Source organism: Alosa sapidissima, chromosome 3 (genome assembly GCF_018492685.1).
Source record: "Alosa sapidissima isolate fAloSap1 chromosome 3, fAloSap1.pri, whole genome shotgun sequence".
NCBI classification, from domain to species: domain Eukaryota; kingdom Metazoa; phylum Chordata; class Actinopteri; order Clupeiformes; family Clupeidae; genus Alosa; species Alosa sapidissima.
The window spans coordinates 18337783-18354764 of NC_055959.1; the positions used below are offsets into that span (position 1 = coordinate 18337783).

Genomic DNA, 16982 nt, shown 5'->3' on the forward strand with positions numbered 1-16982 from the left:
TTGTTTTACACGACATGCTTGTGCATTTCATTTAGTTTGGCCTCGATACATTTCAAACGACCACACGCTAAATTATATGAGCGATTCAAATGCTGCCATTTCCTTAGGGAATGCAGGAGAAAACTCAAAACATGCCAACCACCAGGCCACACAATGGAGGGAGAAAAAGAGAGAGATGTACAAAGAAAAAACACGCTTCTAGAAATTCCTACAGGGCCAGAGGAAAATCCTGAATCCTCCTGAATAGAGAAGAATGTCTGTTTTAGGAGTATAACAGAGATTGTATCCTCTGCAAAAGAATGCTAAATTCCCCTGATATTGATGTCCGGGGGGTGCTAAAAATATCGACAGTTCACCACGGCACATTTGAGACTGAGAGAAAAAGAGAGAGAGAGAGAGAGCCTCTAAACTTTCTTGTCAGGAGCCAGAATGTTTATCGGCACGTGCAGGTTCAGCTGTGCCAAATGAATGCGGTGCTAATGAGCATCTTAGCGTTCAGCTTTCCTCTTGAGAATTGAGAAGGACATACTGTAGGACGGGAGGGTTACATTAATTTGGTATGAAAGAGAGACAATTTCTCCCTACCAAAGGCTGATCAATAGTCACTTCCTTTGGTTGGTCAGGTAGGTAAACAGATTAGTGCTATCAAATTGGTGCAGACAGATGAAGAAAGAAATATCTGCTGATAAGACAACAGATTCTTTGCTACATCAAATACAACTTCTCAAGGGTTCAAGCTCATATCCATTAACAGACTCCTTCTCTTTTATCTGTAAGCCGTTCCATATGTTCATTAGTCACAATCAAACCAAAAGTACAAGATAGGGATAGGCAGGAGAGAGGGATAGAGGGGGGACAAAGAGAGAGATAGAGATGGACAAGAGAGCAAACAGAGAAAAGGGGCAGATAATTTGTGCACAATACACACTCTCCCGCTAACTAGGACAGCACAGTGCTGACTTGTGACCTGTAGGTCAAAGAGCCTTGGGCTGGGCTGGCAGTGTGACGTGTAAGCTTCAGTTCACCCCACTGAGTTTGGACTTGATAATATATCACCCAAACCCACCATGTTACGCACTATCGGCCAGCTCTGTCCTCAAACACTGTCCCATGGGCAGTGGGTGTAACTGCACGGCGACAGGGAGGTCAGAGGGACAAGTTCTCTTTATCTGCGCGGCTGCCTGCATCATGTGTGTCTCCATACTTCCCTCTCCACACACCCTCTCTCTCTCGCTAGCCCCCTCTGCTGGAGGGTTCTGGACCAAAATCAAGCCGCCACCCTCTCACAATCCTGGCCCCTTGGATGTCTGTTTCTCAAACTTGAAAAGGGAAGTTGACTCTCCAAGTCACTCGTTGCGCGAGTTGCGTAACGCGGCTCATTTATTCATGCATTGTTTTGATGCCGCGGATGTTTTCATTCCCTCCTGACATGACTGGGAGTGACGGACGGAGATGGGGGGGGGGTGACAATACTGCTCGCAGTTGGCTGCAGGCTGAGGGATGGCTGGAGTTTTAGGTGGCAAAGTCGCCAGTGTTTCAAACTCGCACACGGCGGCGGCAGGGGCAACGTTAGCAGTGGCAGCTTCTCTGAAAAATTCACGAGGCCTCTTCTTGCGGCGTGCCACCATCAAACAGGGCAGGCAACACGCCACTCGGTAATTCATGAAAGACTGATGAAGATGGCGGAGGAAGGGAAGAGAGAGTGAGAGCAAGACGAGAGCAGGGGAGAGCGGGCCCGTGTGTTTAGCTTTTCATGAGCCGTGCTTTCACTTCCGTCTCCTCCTGCTTGACTTGCACTTCCTGCAACCTCTGCAAAGCTGTTATGTAACCACTCTAATTGGAGTGCCCCCCCTACAACCCCCCCCCCCCCCCCCCATCCCCCAACTGCACTTTTTAAAATCATAACTAATTAGCCACACAGAGGCTGAATCGCCGTGTCGCCACTGACGACGTTATCACATATCCAGTGTCAAGCTTCATTAAATTCCTTTAAGTTGGGTTATATCGCTGGGGCCTCTCCCTCCCTGTTGGCCACTGTGGGGGTGAAGCTGAGTGATGGCACAGTAAACTGGCCACTGGTAAAAAAAAAACACTAGTGACACACTAGTGCACTTAGAAGAGGTGATCGGTGGAAACTGTTCCATCAGAGCAGTCATTACAGAGACCAAAGTATTTAAGGCAACGTGGCTCTGCAGATGGATTTAGCAAAGGGAATGGGTGGCACACACACACGCAGTTATCTGCCTTCCTCACCCGAGACTTTGATGTTATTGGCACTGAGCTCTACAAGCGAAGCTGCTCGCAGTTCATCAGCAGGAGCATAGCGAAAGGGGCACACGCTTAGGTCAGATGGGCTCAGTTCACTGGAAGTACAGCCAGTGAGCACGCTGATAGCCCTAGAAGCTGCTTTCCACTGGAAATTCGACAGAGCAGCACCAAGTACAACAGGAGACCCTGAAAAGGAGAGGTCAAGGTCGTTCAACATAAGATAATGTAACCAGTTGTCCAAATGTTGCATACTCTTGCTGGAGGGACCCTGTGAGCTTTATTTTGGCAATCTAAAATGCATGGTCACTGGCTAATAGCTTAGGGGTTTGTCCAGTCCACATTGGGGGTGGTTTTGTTATCAAACGTTATCAAACCTCAGGCGCCTGGCGCAAACAAATGGTCTTACGTTTCTTAATCAGTCATGGATGTGTTTTGGGCGTAACATCCTTTAAACCAATGAGAGTGACATTTGTAATTCCCTTTAACAGCAAGCAGCGCGACTTCAAACAGCGCATTGTAATTTTGATAGTCACCGGCGCATTTGAAGGAATCTGCTTACACACGATACCATATGGAACAGGTATTCCACTAAATCATGCTTTACTAAAACCTAGCAGAGTATAGCCTACACTTGTCTATTATTTGAACTAATTGGCAAAGTGAAACTAAACTTCACCGTGGTGCCATAGTCTACAACAAAACAGTTACAGTATACACAGTTGATTACTTTCACTATTGACTGACAATGGGTTACCATCAAAAACATAGCCTGAAAAAAGCTTACCCCAATAATGTTCGAATTCATATGCGCCTCTCGCTATAGACCAGGTTTTGGTCAGTGGCATAATGCTTTTTAGATAGTGTACAATGGCGATTTTTAGATAATGTGCTAGACCCCACCTTAGGTCGTTGCCACACCTCTGAGCACATTGCTCAATAAAAGAATAAAAGAGACAGGCATGGCGAAAAACTCGAGTGTACAATAGGAATACGCTTTGCACCATGATAAGAATACACTTTGCGCCGCGCTTTTGACCATCATAATAGAGCCCTGTGAGTCAGTTCAATGAAATTTCATTTATATATTTAACTATCATCACTAACAATGAATAATATCCCAAGGTCCGAGATGATTCAGGGTGAGAGAGGTTTTCAGGTCATAACAGCTTCAACCAGGCCAACTGCTATCAAGCCTACATCAACCAGTTGTGGATGGATGCACAGCTGGACAGGTGCAGTGATTTCTAGAATTGAATGTGCATTCCATGCAGTCCTAAAAAAGCCTCTCACTCTTCATGACACGACTAAATGGAAGAGGCGAGCGCCGGAACAGACAAGGGAACGCCGTGTCTTGGAGTAGCCATGAAGCTACAAGAGACTACAAGAGTGAGGGGCCCGAGGAGCGAGGCGGCAGGGGCAGCTTTCGCATTTCACCGACACCAGGAAGGCGTCAGAGACGATACAAGGCGCATAATGCATATTTCATGCACGGCTGCTAAATCAAAACGAGCAGTTGCCAAAGAGGTGGTGCTGTCAGTGGATGCACTGTCTGAAAAAGCTCTTTGCACTTTCACCAGAAGCCGAGATAGATCTCTGTGAGATATAAATATCTGGTAAGTTGGCGTATCATTATAAGACCTATAATAGCCCCACACCCTGTCACTCTCTGTACCCAACACCCCTGTATACTAGGACAGGTCACGCATGCAAATGATGCATCACCGAAGTGGTGAATATGTTTATAAAGCCAAACTGTGGTCTCTGTTAAATATTAAGAGGGCACCAAAAACAAGAGCAAAACTGTACAAAACTGGGCTGGTAAAAGTGCTGATAAATGTATGAAATGGCATTTCCTGTTGACACCAACACGGTGACTTCCAACCTCGAGCACGTTCGGTCCCACGCTGTGTTGGCACCGCTTCTTCAGTTGGTAACCTCAAGATTCAAGTATGAGAATGAATCATGTGCGCTTGTGTCAGGCCAGTTCTGGTATCTCCCTCCTTAAAGGTCGTCATTAGGATAAACACTAGTATGTTTGCATATGTATACACTTATATATATACATATTTATTTATTTATTTATATGTTGCAACATGACATGTCCTAATTTGATTAAGGCCCAGCGTCTCATGGTGCTGCTGCATATTAGGCCGGAGTGCGCTGCGAGCAGGGCCAAAGCACCGCTTTCCGCCCACATGCACCGAGCTGCTGGCCAGCCGGCCAATGAGACCAGTCCTGGGGTCAACACAACAGAGCAAATGTGCTTGACACTGAGCATTGCCCTACAGCCCTTTATTTCTGCCCCCCCTCTTCCCTCTCTCTCTTACTCTTTCACTCTCTCTCTCATCCACTCTTCTGCTCATCTTTTTTTTCAGAGCAGCAGTTTTTTCTTTTTAAAAACGTCTCTTCTGCAGCCACAGGGTGCAGCTTCCTCCATCGCCCTGATTGGCTGGAGCGGTGCCACACACACAGGCCATGTCCTCTTTCTTTCTCTGGCACGGTTGCATAAAACGAGTGGAGAAGTGAAAAAGACCAAACCTAAACATATCGTTTACTTGAATGTTATGTTCGTCTGTGGACTCAATTGGTAAAATATGTCTTGTCTTCACCGTGGGATAGTGAGAAACGTAATTTCGATATCTTTGTATGTCTGGGCATGTGAAGAAATTGACAATAAAGCAGACTTTGACTTTGATGTGCAGGAAGAAAAAAAAAAGGAGATTGTAGAAAAGAAATGAAGCTCGGAGGAAAATAGTTAGGCCAGCGCTGGGCCCAGGTAACTGTGTGGGCAGGATGAGGGGAGGTGAGCTGGGAGAGGAGAGAAAGCTGCCATATGTGTGCTTCTCCCTCCTTGTGTTGCATATGTGTGCTTCTCCCCTCCTTGTGTTGCATATGTGTGCTTCTCCCTCCTTGTGTTGCATATGTGTGCTTCTCCCCTCCTTGTGTTGCATATGTGTGCTTCTCCCTCCTTGTGTTGCATATGTGTGCTTCTCCCCTCCTTGTGTTGCATATGTGTGCTTCTCCCCTCCTTGTGTTGCATATGTGTGCTTCTCCCCTCCTTGTGTTGCATATGTGTGTTTCTCCCCTCCTTGTGTTGCATATGTGTGCTTCTCCCCTCCTTGTGTTGCATATGTGTGCTTCTCCCTCCTTGTGTTGCATATGTGTGCTTCTCCCTCCTTGTGTTGCATATGTGTGCTTCTCCCTCCTTGTGTTGCATATGTGTGCTTCTCCCCTCCTTGTGTTGCATATGTGTGCTTCTCCCCTCCTTGTGTTGCATATGTGTGCTTCTCCCTCCTTGTGTTGCCCTATTTTTTACAGTCTATGGTGTTGCCCCATTTGCACCTCCTCTGCCTTTCATCTCTCTCTCTCCTCTGCTTGTGTCTGTCTCCCGCTGCTCCTCCCCCCTGGTCTTGTCATCACATTCCAGCAGAGAACAGACAGAACCTCCTAGACTCCTCTCTCTCTTTTTCTATCTTTTGTTGTGCCCCCCCCCCCCCCCCCCCCCCCACCCCACACCCCCCCACACACACACACACACACACCATCATCACCAGTCCACCAACACAACACTATGAAAGCAGAACTACACTGGACACTCTGAAGGAAGTTGGGCCAGTGGTGATTGCAGAACCACATCAGACACACACACCACCCCCCCCACCCCCCCCCCCCCCACACACACACACACAAGTACCCCTCTTTTAAAACCCACTGGCAGCCTGCTAGCGGAAAGCACCTGGCTCCTGAACAAAGCCGTCAGTCTAGGCAATTAGGCTAAGGGTACATTAATCAAAATGAACACATACATATAAACACACATCGTTTATCATGAGTGTCCAGGGTGATGGTGATGCTCTCTGACAGGAGGGAAGGCCGAGACCGAGCTGACACAGCGAGTCTGGCAGAGGGAAACGGCTTCAACATGGCCGCCTCCAACCCACCCCCCCCCCCCCCACCCACCCCACTCCCCATCTCCCCCTGAAGAAGACAAAGCAGTCACAGTCTGGGAGGATGATGGGACGCGACATCCTTCAAACAGCTCGTCCCCCCAAGTCCCGACAAGCATGGCGTGTGCATAAGACAGGAGCGTGTGAAAAACAAGCTCCCACTCTTACCGACCCTATCTCTGCCTCGTCACTGCGACAAGACAGAGAGCTCAGCCAGAGCAGCGTCATCATGGTCCCGAGCTGGACGGAGGGACAGACAGTTGTATTATTTTTTAGACGACTGAGCAGTGGCATTTGTCCGTTGTGGTACACTGAAACCACCTGGAACTGCCACCTTCATCTTTCAATCAGGCGCTTACCAGGCTTGAAAGCGAAACGGAGTGAGTGGCTCTTGGCCACTACTACCCCCATCCCTACAGCCCGGTACCACCACAACCTGGGCCCCCTCGAGGGACAGCCCTTGGCAAGACTGCAAAAAAAAAAAAACGACCCATAACAAAAAAAACATGTCTTCATGGCTGCAAATAAACCCTTGGCGACTTATTCTTGAGCCGAGGCCTCGCCACGTTTGTGCGTCAGCGCTGTCGCCCAAGCTTTGCTTAGCAAACCTCCTAATTTGACACAAAGAAGAAAAGAAAAACAGGAACGCGAAAAGGCCCATCGTGCCAGCGATTAGCCTAACCACCAACTCTAGCAACTTTGCAAAAGGTCAGGAGCCAAAAAGAATCAACACGAGTGTCGCTGGCAGACAAACGCGATTCGTGTGATGAATGAACTGCCACAGCGGAAGACACTTCAGAGTACTGTGAGGAAGAGCCGGAAGACGACGGACTGGTTCACCTTTACGAGCTGACCTACAAACCACGTCACCGTGTTCAGGCAGGATGGAGCAACCGAATGTTCTTGTGAGGCACAAAACCGCACTGAAAATTCAAGATATGCTGTTGCATAGGAAATACAGTTTTCTCAGCCTTCTTGAAAGGGAGCTTTGAAAGTGTCTCTGATCCAAACTGTTAGACTACTGTCTATGGTACTTTCGAATGCATCAATATTCATAAAACAGTCCTTGAAGAGCCATTCTGGTAATGGGGAGGGGAATGGCAATTTAGAGAACTGACTTCGCATGTGAAACAGACCTCGGATCGTTCATGATTAAAACGACAGACTCAAACCTATGTTGTCAGAACAGTGATCAAAGACACCAATCACTACGCCTTGATTAGGCAAATACAAAAAAAATCCTACTAAAAGTTCAGTTTCTGCTCCTTCATTTTACCCCAACTCCTGCCAAGTTTTAGCGATTAACTTTGTGGCACTTTCATAAAGGCTATCAAGCTACTCCTGCATATTTAAAAAATCTTGTCTAAGACTAAGCTAACGAGTGACCAAGGCTGGACAGAGAACAAGATGGTAGAGCAGGACAGAGCACTGATGGAGAGGTTACTTACGTGGCATGATCCCCTGGCTCACCAGCTCCTCCCGAGTCCGTCTCTGCTGTAGCTTGAGCTGGAGAACTGAAACACAAAAAAACACACAGAAAATATTAGCGTCAAATAAGGAGCAGTATCACAAAACAAACAAACGAACAAACAAACATATAATGCACAAATGAAACACAATATCTGAAATTTACATTTTCCTTGTAAGCGCGTACTGCACCCCAGTCTTGTCGCCAGGTAAAGGTGGGGGAGCTCCCTGATGGTGGTCAAGAGAGCACCTGAGCACACAGAGATCCCCCTCGCCCTCCCTGAGTCCTCTTTCGACAGGCGTTTTTTAAACACACGACTGAGACGTTATAAGGCTCAAAGAAGGGAAACGACAGGGGGGGGGAGGAGGTTACGCACACTTCCTGTTTCTGCAAATGTGTGTATATGTGACATCGCTTACCACAGACACAGACACTTTTGCATGGCTGACAATTGTTTCTTGGTGGGAGTGTCCTTATTCAAAACAGCACATGTTCAGCTATTGCCAAACAACTCAAGTGCTTTTAAAAACAGACTAAAGGCTCGAGGAGCTTGAAAAATAAAAACACAGGCAGTCCTTGCGGACTAAGGACATGTCCATCATGATGCAAGTCATATGATCAGATCTAGAGTTAAACCAGTAAAAAAAGTATATAGTACCTTATATTAAAAGTATTTTGTACCTTTATTGTGTTGTAATCTTCAGAAGCGGAATTGAACAGATGAAAAAATAATCACCTTTCCGAGGCCTAAAACCTCATACCAATAGTTAATTTATGAAACATTGCTGTAGCATCAAAGGGCAGAGTGAGGTGTGTGTTGTGTGTGTATAATGGTTGCATAACACCATCAATGGATATACAGTGCACGGCTTATAGAAAGGTCAATTCAATTTAGGGCAACGACCTGGGCATGCAATGTCAGTGGTCCAGTATTTGGGTATGTGCTGCAACAAACAGATGTATTGGTTGCTCTCTCTCACTCTCTCTCGCCACTTCCCTGCGGCACTTCTCGGTATCATCACATGCTCCCAGCAATCACTGTGAGTCTTGTGTTTGTACTAGTGCAATGTTAGACTGACAGAGTGTTTGCCTGTGGGGTGAGCACAGAGGGAGGATGGGGGTGGGGGGCAAGTCAGAGAGGAGAGAGGTGCCAAAATGCTTGGCAGTGAGTTGCACAGTGAACTTTTAACAGGTGTCTATATTTAATCGACAACACCTGCAGCACCTATATATATATGCAGCTGCACCTGTTGTGAGGTTCAACTGTGTCCTGATTATGAGAGGGCTTGTCTCTCTCTCACACACCCACACACACAGACACACACAACAGGAAGGCCTGGTCTGACCTGAAATGAATGGCTGTACCGTTGGCTAGCTTGTGTGTGGGAAAACACACAGCGTGGGATCAACTTGAAAGCCGATTCACTGTAATGCCGGACCCCAATACATCATCTAATCTTTGTCGCTCTAGGCTTCACAGTCCATCCTGATCTCTATGAGCTTCTCACACATTAGCACACTGGCCACATTATTACATAGGCACATTTCTGCTCTATGTATACACACCAGCCTGATGGGATATCATGCTGAACCCCAAACTTTTGTCTAATTCCTGTCTTCATCAAGTTCTTCCAACTCTCTAAGCCTGAGACACTTACGGCTCCCACACACAGTTGTGTGCGGTGCAGTGCTGGAGACGCATCCCATCCACTTTACATGGGCTTACGTCATCCGTTGCCGAACTGAATTGTGGGTCTGTTGCGTCGCGTTGCTCCTGTCGCTTGCGTTGGAAAGTTCAACTTTTGCTGCACCGACGAACAATGACAGAAGGCACCAGCCAATCAAGTTACGGATATACTTCAAGTAATTTGCATTGCTACCATCGGGAACACCCACTGGCATGCGTTGACGGAACTGTGTGTGGGAGCCGTTAGAGACTCAACGAATAGCACTACAGCGACTACATGTCCAACAAGCTTAAGTGACTTTTCACTGCAGGAACAATGTGTTATGAAAACATCAACTGGTATTTTTGTATTCATACCTGTATTCACACCTGAATTCTGCTCTATTCACACCTCTATAAGCCGACATAACACCTGCTAACATCATGCTTCACTCAAAACTGAAATCGAATTCTCAAGAGCACTCGATAACACTCGATGAGTAGCACTGCAGAGTTCCCATACTCAACAGGTCCACAAGCCGGTCCTAAGGTCCTCTCTGCTCTGTGAGTATAGACCACCCTGATGACCATAATGAAGTTGTACAGTGCCAAAATATGCCTCGAAGTCTCAGCCTCAGAGTTTGAGTGTGCAACGGTTTCTCAGTTAGTCGGTTAGCATCATAGACTCTAGATGTGCCTTTGTCCGATCTGGACCACCCTGGCTGGCCGGAGGGCTCTGAGTCTGCCTGGCCCAGGAGTGTGCAGTGCAGCGTGGGATGTGTGAGCTCTCTGCCTGCTGCTGCTTCTCACCCGACACCCACAGGCTGATAACCTGTGTGTGGGTGTCTTGAAACAGTTTGTGTCAGTGAGCAGACACACAAACATACACACACACACGCAAGGCATGTACACGCAACGTGAGCTTATACGTGATACATGCATAGACACCTAGGCTCCTTGGGCAAAAAAAGAGGTGCTAGCTGGAAAATTTGACAGCCCTGAGTGTGCTGTTTGTACGTGTATGTGAGAGAGTGCTTCAAGGATTGGTTGTTTCCGACTGCTGGAAAAAACTTCACTTTCTCGAGGAATATCACACTTCCTCTCTTCCATTTACCCTTCATCTGTGCCCTCTTCCACTCTGCCTCGCAATCTCTCTCTCTCCCTCTCTCTCTCCCTCCCTCCCTCTGTCCTGACATGCAACCCTTCCCCTGCTGTCACCCATCCTCTCTCTCTGCTGCCGCCTTCTATTTGTGTCCTGCGGTGTAATAGCTGGGAACCCAATCTGCCTTTGGGGCTGCACCCAATGAGTTATTATGACCGCCGCGCAGCGAAGCGGCGGTCATATAGGTTTAGTCAGATTTTTTTTTTTCTTTTCTTTTTTTTTTTTTTTTTTTTTTCGCATGTCCAAATTTCCGTCAAGGATTCCCGGGACATTGAAAGACCGGGGTAGACGAAACTTGGTGAGCATGTAACCCCATATGGATAGCATGGAACCATCGTTTTTCGTTTTGATCTGTAGCCCCCCCGCTGGACTGCACCCCCCGAAAGGAGGGTAGGGCAGATACAGTTTTCTGTGAATATCTCGAGAACCGTAAGGTTTAGGAGGACCATTTTTTTTTTTATGTTGATCTCAAGGGGCCATGTCAACCCATTCCATAACCACTCATTTAATGTATAGCGCCACCTAGTTAAACACAAAAAAGTAAAAATGAGGTGTTGTAATCGCAGGTATCTGTGACCTAACATAGTCAAAACTAGCGCCACCTAGTTAAAAATTAAAAAGCAAAAAATTAGGTGTTTTCATCACAATATCTCTGGCTGACATGGTCAAAACTGCACGAAATTGAAAGTGTAGGATCATTATGACACCCTCCGAATGCATGCCAAGTTTTGTGAACTTTCGTTCATGGGGGGCCCTACAATAAAATAATTTATGTGTACATTTAGTTACCGTACACCAACAAGGATTCCCGGGACACTGAAAGACCGGGGTACACGAAACTTGGTGGGCATGTAACCCCACATGGATAGCATGGAACAATCGTTTTTTGTTTTGATCTGTAGCCCCCCCGCTGTACTGGACCCCCCGAAAGGAGGGTAGGGCAGACACAGTTTTCTGTGAATATCTTGAGAACCGTAGGGCCTAGGATGACCAATTTTTTCCGTATGTTTGCCTCCAGGGGTCATGTTAACCCATTCCATGTGCACACATGTGCATAAACAGATACACACGCACACACATACATTCACAGTAATCATATGTATGACATACTCACACAGTAGACATATGTACGCATGCATGCACATGCACAAACACACATACGCAGGCAAACACACAAGCACACAAGCACGCACACACACACACACACACACACACACACACACATAAACATAAACATGTACACGCACACATGCACACAATTCAAGAATTTCTCAGAATTATGAACAGGCAAGATGGGGGTGGGGTTGCATAAAATTAATTTTACATGTGAAATCTATGAACTAATCATGTTTTGGTACTTGTTGTCTAGCAGATACCAGTGAGAATTGAGTATGGATAATGCAATTTAGTGAGACAGTTAGAATCATATAGGCCTTTCAGCGTGATTTATTTTTGTGGAAAAAATGTGCTGGACTGGGCGGTGGTCATATTTTGTACCGCTCTGCGGTACATCTAGTTGGTAACATTACTGTAAATTATGCCCCATTCTTCGTCTCAAACCTCCCATACTGCAACTAGCAAAACTCAGACACCTGCAATTCACCTGCCCCCTAACCTCCGTGTCTAGTCTTCTCTGAGGGTCTTCTGAGCACACAAGCTCAACCCCGGGCTAGGCCTCGCTGAATGTTGGTGTGCCATTTGCAATTCTCTGGCCAAGGCAGTATGTGTTACAGTGTGCAATCCAGTAAGGGGCGTATCAGTACTCATCTCAGTCGCTTGTGAGGTATCTCTGGAAGTGACAGCATGTGCATCACAAATCTCTGAACGCTGTACTTTTCCAGTGTAATCGTCCGTATAGCTGTACCGTGTGTCGGAAGAGCATTTGAGAATGCCTCGCGCCAAGGCGATACATCACGTTGTGAGTTGCATGTGCACAACTTATGTCTTGGCAAACGGGTCGGCCTCAGACCCTGGGAAAGAGAGTGTAGGCCTCGAAGTCCTTGGGTTCAAATCCATTTGGCTCTTGGCTACTGGCTCCTTGGCGCCAGCCCAGGGAGACTCTGGGCTTTATCTGGAGCTGTGGATTGGCCGGGGGGTTGAAAGGGAGGGGGGGGGGGGCTATGCCCCTCTACTCAATCCTCTACTGATGTCATGGTCAGCCGCTATCACTACAGGCAGCGGAGCAGAAATTTGCTGACTAAACAACTTTTAGGTGGAGGTTAGCGAGGACCATCAAAATCAATGACAGACAACTGAAAGCTTAGACGTGAGCACATGAAACATGATGCTTGCCACAGTGCAGAAGTAGATGCATGCCGTGCGTGTGAGCATGCAAAACGAAGCGAGCAGGAGTCCCACCTTCCCTCAAACTCTGACAGGCACGTCGCTTGTAGTCCAATCGCCTGGCTTGCTTCTCCATGGCGCTGGTGATTGGACGGGTCCCGAATGAGGAAGGACTAATGCGCAGGCACGGATTTGTGTCCAGCATCATCTCAAGAAGAAAAAGAAGGGAAAATATCCCCCAAAAAAACAAAAACAAAACTTCACTCAGACTGGATCCTTACAAGTTCACTGGCCCTGGAAGAAAATCCCAAAGGAGACTTTGCAACTAGTTGAAAACGCTGCAAAGGGCAAGTCCAAGTGATGAGCTCCTTAAAGAGAGTAGCTTCCAGATTGGTTTCCTGCAGACCCTGGCGGCTGGAGGCTCTGGCTGGCTTCAGGTTGTGAGAAATAAACAGTCAAGCCTCCAGGACGCAGTAATATCTCAGCACCACGTCTCCTCTCCTGGCCTCTATTCCTTATCCTTGACAGCCGCTACGAACAAGATGTGCTGATGCTTCACGCCGGGTTGGTGTGGAATGAGTCACGGGGGGGGGGAGGAAAGAAATATGAAAAAAGAAAGAAAAGAAAGAACCCGCTAAGCCGAGGCAAAACAAAAAAGAAGGACAAATCAGCTTGCATGTCAGTGCTCAACTCTTTCTGTGTGACCACCGGCTACTGCAGCTACCCTGGGAGTGATAAACAGAGTGGGCGTGTGTATGGACGTGAGCAGGCGTGTGTGTGAGTGTGAGTGTGTGTGTGTGTGAGTGTGTGTGTGTGTGTGTGTGTGTAAAAGAGAGTGAGTGGGAGAGTGAGTGGGACAGTGGTGCGTCTGTGATTGAACACCCTGTCACAGCTGCTGCTCCAGTCACTCATTCAGCCGGCTGTCCTGCCACAAGCAAGCGCAAGGGAAACACACACACACACACACACACACAGTTCTGGCCTCCCAACAGACTACTCTCTTTTTCTCAAGAGCAGATGACCTCTGAGAAAAAGCCTTTTTTTCATTGAAGTCCCCTTAAGGAAGATAGCCCCTGGACTCCAGGAGAGCAAGGTGGTCACTCTGCATTACAGCAGACCAAGCGAAGCACCGGCAATAGCTCAACACACTCAGAACTAGGAGTGAATCACACACACACACACACCACACACACACTTTATCCACAGGGCCTGCACTCACACAAGTAAAACAAAGCAACCTTTCTGAGAAGCACAAGCTGTGACATTTTACCCCCCCCCCCCCCCCGCTCAGGACCTAGCCTTCTGCAGACGATGGGCTTTTTTGTGCCCTCTTGCCCTTGGGGGCTGGAGAAGGGGTGCGGGTGGAGGTGTGGGGTGTGTGGGTAGGGCAGAGGACTTCACTCATCTCTCCACACATCTTCTGGCGTTTTTTGTCCTCTGAGCGGTTTGTGATGAAATCCGACAAAAACCTGCGGCTGACCTCAGCAGCCGGGCAAGCGTAGTGTGGTATAAACAGAGGCGCACGCACAAAGGTCTGGCACACGTACAGGCCTTTTCCCCCTGAGAACGCATTAGTCGATGTGAGTCTGTGTTAACGTGTGTGTGCCTGCCTAAAGCCCTCCTGCCATGCGAGAGCTTATCAACAGTGGGGTCTCAACACATGCACAATGTAGAACTATATGCACATATTTGTGTGTCTGTGTGTGTGTTTGTGTGCATGTGCGTTTGCATTGGGGCATTAGGAGTCTTGTCTGTGTGTATTCACACTCTCCTCTTTGATGAGGGGGGGAGTGCGTATGTGTGTGTTTGTGTTGGTGTGTGTGTGCACGCGTGTGTGTCAGGGGGTAGCAGGGGGTGACGAATTCAGCCTCTGATCCGTGCTCATGCGCAGATAAGGCGCTAACCGTGCATACGCAGAGATTATCCCCCTTCATGTGTGTGTGTGTGCGCTTGTTGCACACATCAGCTGGAACTGCTGACGGCAGCTGCAAGCAAGAAAACACACACACACACACACACACACGGTCAGCCAGGGGGGATCCGTGTTCCTCCTGGTCCAGCTCTTGCAGTAGCAAGTCACTGACGGGTATTTAATTAACCTTTATTTCCTTCCACAGTTCTCAAAGCCTGATGAGTGTGCATCCCTAAATGTGTGTATGTATGTGTGTGCGCGTGTGTGTGTGTAGCTTAATCAGTGTGTTGAAAGACCACTGTGCACTAGCCAAGTCCTTTGTTGAGAGGGTTGGAAGGGGGGCTTTAATACTGCTGTGCTGGAACAAAACCTCAGCCCCACCATCCAGGTCAGGGTCTTCTTAGCGGTTCCCGGCTACTTATAGCTCCATTTTCTCCCTGCAGCCGTTCTGCTCTAAGGCTGGTTCACTGTTTGATGTGGAGACGTCCAGCAACCATTTCTGTCTTTTCTTCCTTCCATGTTGCATGCAGCTTAAGGCGAAAGCATATGTGTCTGACCCTTCACTGGTAAACAGCAGGGATTAGAGAAATTCAGATTAGAAAGGGAACCGTTTTGTCATTAGGGATTCCAAGTTGGTGTCGGTGTGGCAAGTTCCTGTAATTGCAACCATCTCCAAGAACTCTGGTCAGTGGAAATACTGCATAATGCTAAATACGGTTCCTATTAAACAAGTTCTTGAATTGAGAAAGGTGCAAAAGTGATTGATGACCGGATGCTTTGTAATTGAACATGCACATTTAAATTTGTCTACAGGTCAGGTGTGCATACATTTTAATGACCATCAGAGTTCTACGTATTAAATGTCAGACTTTTATAAAGTGTCATCTTTGTCATGATCTTCACTGTGGTCTTCCTCAGGAAGGGGGGAGAGAGAGTGGTAAACAAGTCTCAAATGAAGCCCATTCCACTGGGGTGGCGGCTTGCACCATGGGGGCAAGAGGGGTTTTAAAATAGCAGGACCAGCTGGCCTGAGGGGCTATATCCAACGCCACATCACCTGTGCCTCTAGCTCAGCTAGAATTTCTCACTGATAGGCCTACTCCTGTGACTACTGGATGGACACACACACACACACACAGGTTTACATGGACGCTTTTAATTCGATCAGAATAAAAGCAACACATTTTACTACCGTTTAAAAGTTTGGGGTCATTTGGAAATTTCCATTCCACTCCATTATTGACAGAATACAAGCAGAGATTAGTTGCGCTGTTTTTTTTTTCAATCAGGGCAGCAGTTTTCAGATTACATTATGTGCTTACATAATTGCAAAAGGGGTTTCCAATGTTTTCTCAGTTAGTCTTTTAAAATGATAGTAAACAGAATGTGCCTTTGGAACATTGGATGAATGGTTGCTGATAATGGGCTATGTAAATATTGCATTAAAGATCAGACATTTCTTTCTACAAGTCATTTACAACATTAATGATGAAAACAAGGACATTTCTAAGTGACCCAAAACTTTGGAACGGCAGTGTATAAAGATCGGAATGAAACTGGCAATCCGATTAGAATTTTAATTGGAATGAAAGAGGTCACACAACCATGTATACGGTCAATCGGGTTGCCTGCTGTAGTTTCTCAAGCAAAAGCAAAGCAGCATCGCCTATTCCAATCAAAGTTTCTAGAGCGCTTGAGAGCACCTGATCAGAATATAATGTACCCCATGTAGTAATAGTTTAATCAAAATGATGTCCAAATGTCCATGTTCCACCTACTGTCTCTGTCTGTGTGTGTGTGTGTGTGAGAGAGAGAGAGAGTGAGTGAAAGATGCAGAATCCTTCAGATATGGCATGCCACTTACTGAGGTTGCCACTGTTGGCCTGTAGTATCCTCTATGGCCACCAGGTGGCAGCCTAAAAGCAGAGTGTGGGAGGCAGTGTCTTCCAGATGTGTGCTCATTAGGACAGTGATGTGGTGAGGTCACCTTTAGCCACTTCCTGTAGTTCAGTACAGTCCCATGCTGAACTGAAATGGCCTGTTTTATACATGCCGGTCCCCATGGGGTAGGGATTTCCTCCTCTCCGCTTTCCTGTTCCCCTATCCGCACCACTCTGGCCAGACTGTTTCACACACTTCATGGGCGATAGCCCTATGACAAAGGGCCAATAAGATTGTCGAAAAACAACTTTTTTTCTACAGCGAATTTTAGGTGTTTTAAGCTTCAGCCTGAGAGATGCAGTTCATCTTAACGCAACTCCTTTTCATCCACACAT

The 16982-nt window shown here is 47.2% G+C and overlaps 1 protein-coding gene across 4 annotated transcripts in view; it reads right to left on the reverse strand.

The window, feature by feature from the left end:
* Window positions 1-16982, reverse strand: part of mrtfaa (myocardin related transcription factor Aa) — a 47358-nt gene that overhangs the window by 14571 nt on the left and 15805 nt on the right. For 2 of the 4 annotated variants that reach the window (XM_042087925.1, XM_042087926.1), the window contains exon 3: window positions 7664-7729. In XM_042087925.1, coding sequence (XP_041943859.1) covers window positions 7664-7729 — 66 coding nt within the window. Of the gene's footprint in view, window positions 1-7663; window positions 7730-12869; window positions 13685-16982 lie in introns of those variants that run through there. The other 2 variants (XM_042087927.1, XM_042087928.1) reach the window with 2 other exon arrangements.